Source organism: Myotis davidii, unplaced genomic scaffold (genome assembly GCF_000327345.1).
Source record: "Myotis davidii unplaced genomic scaffold, ASM32734v1 scaffold132, whole genome shotgun sequence".
Lineage (NCBI taxonomy): Eukaryota > Metazoa > Chordata > Mammalia > Chiroptera > Vespertilionidae > Myotis > Myotis davidii.
In genome coordinates, this window is record NW_006285258.1 from 1,099,419 (window position 1) to 1,108,646 (window position 9,228).

Consider the following 9,228-nt stretch of genomic DNA (forward strand, 5'->3'; position numbering starts at 1 on the left):
GGAAGTGTGTGGGGGAGAAGAGGTGGGAAGGAGAGGGGAGACACAAGTCGTCCATTTAAGAAAAACTTGCATCTGTGAGGCCTAATGGAAGAGGATATTATATTATACAACAGCATTTACTTTTTAATCCTATTTTTGCCCCCTTCAGCCATGTACACAATGTTCTTTCCCCTGTCTGTTTTTTTCAATTACTATGTTTTTATTTCTAAAATTTTAATGGTTCTTTTTCACCTCTGTCTTTATCATAGTGCCCTATCTTGTCTTAATGTTCTCCTTTTATCTCTTGGGACATGTTAAACATATTGTATCCATCTGCCTGGGCTGCTATATACAAAATACCATAGACCAGATGGCTTAAAGAAAGTCATTTTCTCACAGTTCAGGAGACTTAAGTCCAGACCAAGGTGCCAGCAGGTCTGGTATCTGGTGAGACCTCTCTCTCTGGCTTGCAGACAGCCGCCTTCTTGCTGTGTCCTCACATGGCCTTTCCTCTGCATGGGGGCAGAAAGAGATTGAGCTCTTTAGTGTCTCTTATTATAACACTAATCCTAACAGATGAGGGCCCTACCCTTATGACCTCATTTGACCTTAATTCCTTCCTTAGAGACCCCGTCTCTAAATACAACCACATAGGAGGTAAGGGCTTTAACTTAAGAATTGGGGACCACGGGGAGGCATGAACAGTCAGTCCATAGCACACATTTTACAGTATTTCAGAGTAGTCTATAATCAGCAGTTATAAAGTCATGAATCTCATTTATCTACTGTCCTCTTAGAGCAGTTTGTATCCTTGGGTGCTTTGCAGTTTTTTTTCTGCGAGCTTCCATGGGAGTGGTTTTCTACTGTGGCTTACAGGCCTGGGGCACGTATTTGTAGGAGGAGCAGGCAGTACATGACACTTAGTTAATTATAGAACATAAGTGCTACTCCAAACATCAAGAACCTTTTTGATACAAATCAGACATTAAATTGTAAAGTGTGGGAGTATAGTAGAAGTGGATTATAACATCATTAATAGAGATAGTATTTTCATTTCCTGTGTCTATATTATTTTAATATTTATATGCCCCAAATTACTTTCAGGAATTCATGAAGCATAACAGTCCACATCAGAACAAGAACTGCTTGAACAATTTTGACCTGTCAGAATACAGACAGATTCTTAGTGATGTGGCTATACGAATATATCACCAGTTCATTATCGTCATGGAAAATAACATTCAACCAATAATAGGTAAGAAAAGAATTGATAACCAAAAATATTTATAGTAACATTGAGGCCTTTAAAAATAAATCAGGTTGATGGTTACAATGTGTGGTTATAAAGAATATAATTTCTAAAACCAAGAAAACTTAGTTGTGTATATGTGTACCTTTTAATTCTTTGTTTACTTGAAGCAATTCCATATATAAAAGTACATGGTTCATAGTTTTTTTCCATTAAGACCGATTCATCCTGAGGGGAAAACCGTGGAAGAGCTGCAGCTATTTATATGGCTAATCCTGGGTCTTAGGCAGTTGTTTCTGAAATCCTAAAGTCCTACTTCCTTCAGTTTTCTGAAATGTAAATACTTTAAATGGTCGCAGACCATGAGCTACCATGCTAACCTGCTTCCATTCCTGCGATTCTGAAAGAAGAGGTCTGCAAGCCTAGCCAGGGGCTGCTGCCCTGTTGAAAACAGCGTCTGTCCCATCCACCCTGCAGCCTGTGCTCCCCAGGCCTTGATTCAATCGCTTTGTCACAACTACATCCACTACTGACTCTTGTAGAAAATGTCGCACCTCCTGAAACAGGCACATAGAGCAGTGAGAAAGTCCTCTGGGTGTCCCCCCTGCAGTGCCGGGCATGCTGGAGTATGAGAGTCTGCAGGGCATTTCCGGCCTGAAGCCCACGGGCTTCCGCAAGCGGTCGTCCAGCATCGACGACACGGACGCCTACACGATGACCTCCGTCCTGCAGCAGCTGAGCTACTTCTACAGCACCATGTGCCAGAACGGCCTGGACCCCGAGCTCGTGAGGCAGGCAGTGAAGCAGCTCTTCTTCCTCATCGGGGCCGTCACGCTCAACAGCCTCTTCCTGCGCAAGGACATGTGCTCCTGCCGGAAAGGGATGCAGATCAGGTAAAACCCAGACTCCACCGCTTCCTCCAGGAGGCTGGCGGGGAGTAATGCTCATCAAGTCTGACACACACTCTGGTCCTCCTTCCCCAAGGGCTGTAATGCCAGGGGTAGGGGGCGCGGGGCAAGGTGACTCTTAGAAGCTTAGAGTGTCCGCCATCCACTGCCCAGACCGCCTCCCATCACTCCACACTGTGCTAATTTGAGCTGTGGCAGAGTGGCTTTAACTGGGAACTAGTAACTCTGTATTTTAAAAGCCTGCCTCTGTGGTTATCATACACGCACCCAGGGTTTACTGGCCACCACCTCTGTGAGCAGCACTGCCTGGTGCAGGACAGAGGAAAGCAAGGACAGGGCTCTGTGCCAGACATAGGCCTCATAGATGTTTAGCAAGTGTTTATTGAATGGATGAATGAATGGGCAGAGGAATGACTTTACAGACTGCTACGGGAAACTTAGATGTGGGGTCTGGGTGGAAGGGTAAGATGCAGACAGCATGCCTGGAGGAGAGAATCATGGACCCTAGGATGGCAGCTGCAGTGTAAGCACTTGGCCAAGACCAGCTGCCTCCTGCACACCCCTTACTGGGGATTGAGCTTGTAACCCAGACATGTACCCTGACTGGGAATCAAACCATGACCTGGTTCACAAGTCGGTCGATGCTCAACCACTGAACCACACAAACCAGGCTGTGGTTTGATTTTCTGAACATTCCATGTGCAGAAGAATATCTATTCTGTGGTTGTTGAGTGGGATGTTCTATAAATGGCAATTGCTGATGGTGTTTTTCACTTCTATACAGGGTGGGGAAAAGTAGGTTTATAGTTGTGAGTACACAAAACACAAAACAGTTTATTCCCCCTACATCTCATTTGTTTTTTGTTGTTGTTGTTTTTATATATTTTTTTATTGATTTTTTAAAGAGAGGAAGGGAGAGAGATAGTTAGAAACATCGATGAGAGAGAAACATCGATCAGCTGCCTCCTGCACATCTCCTACTGGGGATGTGCCCGCAACCAAGGTACATGCCCTTGACCGGAATCGAACCTGGGACCTTTCAGTCCGCAGGCCAACGCTCTATCCACTGAGCCAAACCGGTTTCGGCTCTACACCTCATTTGGATATCATTTTCCTTCTGCCTGAGGAAATTCTTTTAGTAGGGCTTTTAGAGCAAGTTCACTGGCAATTAATTCCCTTAGTTTTCTTTTACCTGAACATGTCTTCATTTCACCTTCATTCCTGAAATATATTTTTTGCAGGCTTTAGCATTCTGGGTTGACAGTACTTTTTTCCCATCACTTTAAAAATGTTTTACTTTATTCTGGCTTTCATGATTTCTGATTAGAAATGCACAATCATTTGAATTATTGTTTCCATACAAATAATGCATAGTGTTTCTCTGGTTGCATTCAATTTTTTTATTTGTCTTTAGTTTTCCACAGTTTGATTATGATGTGTCTCGGTGTGATTTTCTTTAAGTTTACCCTCTTTGGGGGTTCCCTGAGCTTCTTGAATCTGTAAGTTTGTACATTTCACCAAATTTGGGACATTTCCAGCCAGTATTTCTTCAGATACTTTGCATCATAATTTCTTCTTTCCTTCTGGAACTTCGGTGACATACATGTTAGATCTTTCATTATTGTCCTCTGAGTCCCTAAAGTTTGGTTCATTTCTTTCAGGTTTTTTTTTTTTTCTTTCTCTGTGCTCTTCAGTTTGGATAATCTCTATTGATGCCTTAAAGTTCACTGGCTGTTTCCTCCACCATCTCTATTCTGCTATTGATCCTATTCAGTGAGTTCTTTTATTTGTTATTGTATGTTTCATGTCTAAAATTTTCATTTTTTAAATATCTTCTATTTCTTTTCTGAGACTTTCTATCTTTTCATTTATTTCAGGATAGTTTGTCTTTACTTTTTGGAGCATTTTTATTTTTGCTTCTTTAAAGTCTTTGTCGGGTAATTCTAACATCTGTGTCGTCTCAGAGTTGACATCTGTCGATTATCTTGTTTAAATGTGAGTTGAGCTTTTCCTGGCTCTGTATATGCCAAGAACAGATACTTCTCAATTTATGGGGGTTACATCCTGATAAACCCATTACAAGTTGAAAATGTTGAAGCTGGAAATGCATTTAAAACATTTACCGGTTAACCTACAGAATATCATAGCTTACCCTAGACCCGTGGTCAGCAAACTGCAGCTCTCGAGCCACATGCAGCTCTTTGGCCCCTTGAGTGTGGCTCTTCCTAAGCCTTAGGAGTACCCTAATTAAGTTAATAACAATGTACCTACCTATATAGTTTAAGTTTAAAAAATTTGGCTCTCAAAAGAAATTTCAATCGTCGTACTGTTGATATTTGGCTCTCTTGATTAATGAGTTTGCCAACCACTGCCCTAGACTACCTTAAACGTGCTCAGAACACCTACAAGAGCCTAAATTTGGGCAAGATCATCTAACACAGAACCTATTTTATACTAATTTGACTATCTCATATAACTTATTATAAATATCACTTCACATCATCGTAAAATTGAAAAATTGTAAGTCAAACCATCATAAGTCAGGACCACCTGGTAATTCTGAATTGTTTCCTGGACACTTCTGATATTATACTATGAGACTCTGGGTCTTTAAGTCCTTTGGAGAGTGTGGATATTTTTATCAGATAGTCATCCCATTTGGGTTCAAGCTGCAAGTTCTGAGTATCCCCTGGGGGCTGTGGTTCCCATGTCAGCTCATTTTTCAAAGTCTTTGTACTGCTATTTGGTTCTGTCTCATGTATAACACACAGCGGCCAGACTGAAACTTGGCACTTGCTCTGTCCCATAGTTTAGTCCTCACATCGGTATGTGCTACTGAGGGTCAGATCCATGCGTGGGCTCAGGGGTGCACCCAGGAGTTCATAAACAACTTTAAGGGGTCACTTTCCCAAGCTCCTTCCTCTCCATAACCCCCTGGTACTTTCCAGCTCCCTGCAGATCCCCTGTTTGCCGCCACCGCCGCCGCCCCCCCCCCAACTGAAAATGGGGGCTTTACTTTATTTATTTATTTATTTATCCTCACTGAGGATATTTTTTCATTGATTTTTAAAGACAGTGGAAGGGAGAGGGGGAGACACAGAGAGAAACATTGATGTGAGAGAGACACATCAATTGGTTGCCTCCCACATGCACCCTGACCAGAGGGCCAGGGATCGAGCCTGCAACCGAGGCATGTATCCTTGATTTGAATCAAACCTGGGACCCTTCAGTCTGCAAGCCAACACTCTAGCAACTGAGCCAAACCAGCAAGGGCTGGAGACTTTATTTAACTCGCTGTGTGGCACAATTCCCAGAAATGTCCCCATCTGGGGCCAGGTGGAGGGAGGATAGAGCAGTGGGAGTTCTTAGACCACAGCTCCTCCAGTTGCAGGAACTTCCCTCCTATCAGAGTTTTAGGTTTCTGTTGGACCCTTTGCCACCACTGCCATCGCCAGCTGATTGTTTGGGGCCTGACTATGAGAGAAAGGAGAAAAAAAGAAAAACAGGCGATTTCCACCCTCTCTCTGAGCATTAGGACACCCCTCTCAGCTCCTAGAGCCAGAACTAGATTACTCCTCCTGGAGCTCATTGTTGACCCCAATGCTCTCACTACTAAGTTTCAGGTGCTTTGAGTTCAGTCAGGCCAACGAATAGCAGGAGGAAAAAAACTGGCAAACTCACTATCAAGTGGAGATACTTCGAAGTCTGGTTTTCTTCCCGATCCACCTGCTACTGTTCACTTTTCAGAGTCCCCAGACAGCTGTTCCAGGCATCCCATCCAGGCTTTACAGTTGCGTTTGGTGGGAGAGGCATAGTGGGGGGGGGAGGAGGGTGCTTTCTCCACCGTAGCAGGAGCCAGAACTCCACTGCAGACTTTTGAGCAGGAAGATTAACATGCTCAAAATTCAGTTTTAGAAGGTGCTGTGGCACGATTAAGATGGGTAAGAAGGAGTGAAATGGGAGGCTCATTAGGTATCTATTGTAATAAGAACTCAAACCAGCAGGACAAAATAGACAATGAAAAAAGTGAGGGGATGAACCAGTACAAGAGGTGTTACTTCACTCATTGCATTCCTGTGGAATACACTAATTCAGCATTAGCGTCTCAGTGTTATAACCAAAAAGAAGACTCCTCCCTCCCCTGATCACCTAGTTCAACACTTCATTTCTTGAAACAGCTTCATTGATATGTAATTTATCTGCCATGAAGTTCACCCATTAAAAGTGTATAATTCAGTCATTTTGGGTATATTTACAGAGTTGCATAACCGTCACCATAATGTAATTTTAGAACATTTTCATCACTCCAGAAAGAAATCTTATACTCATTAGCAGCCACTCTTATCACTACCCACACCCCACCTCTCCAGTTCCCTCACCTTCAGCCTACACAAGCATGAATATATTTTCTTTCTCTATAGATTTGCCTATTTTGGACATATTTATAAATGGAATCATAAAATATATTGTCTTTTGTGACTGGCTTTTTTCACTTAGCATAATGTTTTCACAGTTCATCCCTATGGTAGCATGTACTAGTTCCTCATTCCTCTTCATTGCTGAATAACATCCCATTTATGGATATAGCACAGTTTGTTTATTCATTAGTTGGTAGGCATTTGTGTAGTTTTCATTTTTTGGCTAAATTAAAAGCTATGGCCTGGCTAGTGTGGCTCAGTGGTTGAGCATTGACCTATGAACCAGGAGGTCATGGTTCCATTCTAGATCAAGGCACATGCCCGGGTTGCAGACTCCATCCCCAGTAGGGGGCATGCAGGAGATAGCCAATCAACGATTGTCTGTCATCATTGATGTTTCTGTCTCTCCCTCTTCCTTCCTTTCTGAAATCAATAAAGATATTTAAAAGAAAGCTTTAAAAATACATTTTTTAAAAGAAAAACTATGAACACTTATGGACAATTTTTTTTGTGGACGTTTTCAGTCTTCTCGAGTGCATATCTAGAAGTTGAATTGCTGGGTCATATGGTTCTTTTATGTTAAACATTTTGAGGAACTGCCACACTATTTTCCTTAGCAGCTATCCCATTTTACATTCCCACTGGCGATGTATGAGTGTTCTCAACATTCATTTACCCAGGGAGTTGAGTAACTTTCCAAGCTCACACAGTGGGCTGGTGCGAAAAAACCCATGCTTCTTAACCTATGATAACTAGGCACAGAAAGGAGAATTAAAAACCTCAGTGGACTGAAAGAAAAGCCTTCTGCCAATTGAAAATGTTCTGCCAATTTAGGAAAAGAAATTAAATAGTTTTTATACCAATGTAAATCTTCTCTACAAATGCCACTATTTTTTCCCCTTTAATGATTTGCAAGTCTATTATTGACTATTTTAATAGATTACTTTATAAATTATTGTAGTCACTATACTTTGCTCAGATTTTCCCCCAAAGTTTATAGCTGTTATAGTCCCTCACCCTATACTATTATGATCCTTAGAACAAGGAATCATGGTCCTACACCCTCATATTATAAATGAAGAAACTGCTGGACTGTGGTCCTGGTCCCCTCAGTGTACTCTACTATCCTCTCAGAACACACTAGGGCAGGGATGGGCAACCTTCTTGTGAGTACGTGCCAAAACCAGCAAAATCTCTGACTCAAAATTCTTCTGTGTGCCAACCCTAACTTTTTGAGAACATGTTACGCCTACTTGATATCTCTTAAGGTGTATGTATGTGAAGAACCTTGAAGAAATAATAAAATTTATTCCAGCGACAAAAGCACATATGCTGATGAAAAATAAAAAAAAGTATTTATTTATCTAAGATGCACCTACACTGAATTTATCTGAAAAATAAAAAAGTCAATATTAAGAAAAAAATTGTAAATGGAAGATTATAAGAGAGGATTTCGCGTGCCAGCAAAAGTTACTGGCGTGCCATGTTTGGCATGCGTGCCAGCAAAAGTTACTGGCGTGCCATGTTTGGCATGCGTGCCAGGGGTTGCCCACCTCTGCGCTAGGGGATTCAGCACCCTCCCCTAACATGTCCTATATGGATTGTCTACCATTCTCTGTTCCTTTGGCTTTTACTCCAGGTGCAACATCAGCTACTTAGAAGAATGGCTTAAAGATAAGAATTTGCAGAACAGCTTGGCCAAGGAAACTTTGGAACCTCTCTCTCAGGCAGCCTGGTTGCTTCAGGTCAAGAAGATCACAGATAGCGATGCCAAGGAGATCTTTGAACGCTGTACCTCACTGTCTGCTGTGCAGGTAACCAGGCTTGCTGAGTGTCTCCCTGATCTTCACTGACAGACCCTATCATTGGTGTCAGCTTTCCTGGCCTAGCCAACCATGGGGTGCACCTGAGTCTCTGTGTGCTTTTTGGTAGCATAGTATCTCCCATAGCCCACCCTCTTATCTCATAAACATTTATTAAATACTAAGACCAGACCTTAAAACAACAAAAGTGCATATGACATATTGCCTACGCACTAAACTTACAGATGTGGATGGGGGTGGGAGACTGGAAGAGGAGAGTTGTCTGTCATCTAATTGTGTGATTTGTCTTTGCTCCCTTCCATGCACTTCTCACTTTGTTTTCTTTCCTTAGAAAGAAATAACGCATGGTTCCTAGAGCCAATTATAGTATAAAGGAGCCACCTGTGGTTCCTAGCTATCCCAAAACCACCAGAACCATTATATCACAGGCAGAGCTGTCATTTTTCATGGTCTAACATGTCTTCTGTGTGGTTTGCAGATCATAAAGATCCTTAATTTATACACGCCTATAGACGACTTCGAGAAAAGAGTGACTCCATCCTTTGTTCGCAAAGTACAGGTGAGATCCTTAAGAATGTGACCTTTAATTTTTAGTAGAAGACAATTATATTTAACTAGAGGCCTGGTGCACAAATTCGTATACCAGTAGGGTCTCTTGGCCTGGCCTGTGGGATCGGGCCAAAACCAGCTCTCCGACATCCCTTGAGGGGTCCTGGATTGTGAGAGGGTGCAGGCCAAGTCAAGGGACCCCATCGGTGCACAATTGGGGCTGGGGAGGGACGTGGGAGGTTGGCCAGCTCGGGAGGGACCGCAGGGGGGCTCCAGGGCAGTGTCTGGCCAATCTCGCTCAG

The 9,228-nt window shown here is 42.6% G+C and overlaps 1 protein-coding gene across 1 annotated transcript in view; it reads left to right on the forward strand.

The window, feature by feature from the left end:
* MYO5C (myosin VC) overlaps window positions 1-9,228 on the forward strand; it is a 77,505-nt gene that overhangs the window by 66,055 nt on the left and 2,222 nt on the right. Inside the window, exons 36-39 of the mRNA XM_015558906.1 lie at window positions 1,084-1,234; window positions 1,839-2,121; window positions 8,194-8,368; window positions 8,856-8,936. Of these exons, the coding sequence (XP_015414392.1) occupies window positions 1,084-1,234; window positions 1,839-2,121; window positions 8,194-8,368; window positions 8,856-8,936 (690 nt within the window). The remainder of the gene's footprint in view (window positions 1-1,083; window positions 1,235-1,838; window positions 2,122-8,193; window positions 8,369-8,855; window positions 8,937-9,228) is intronic.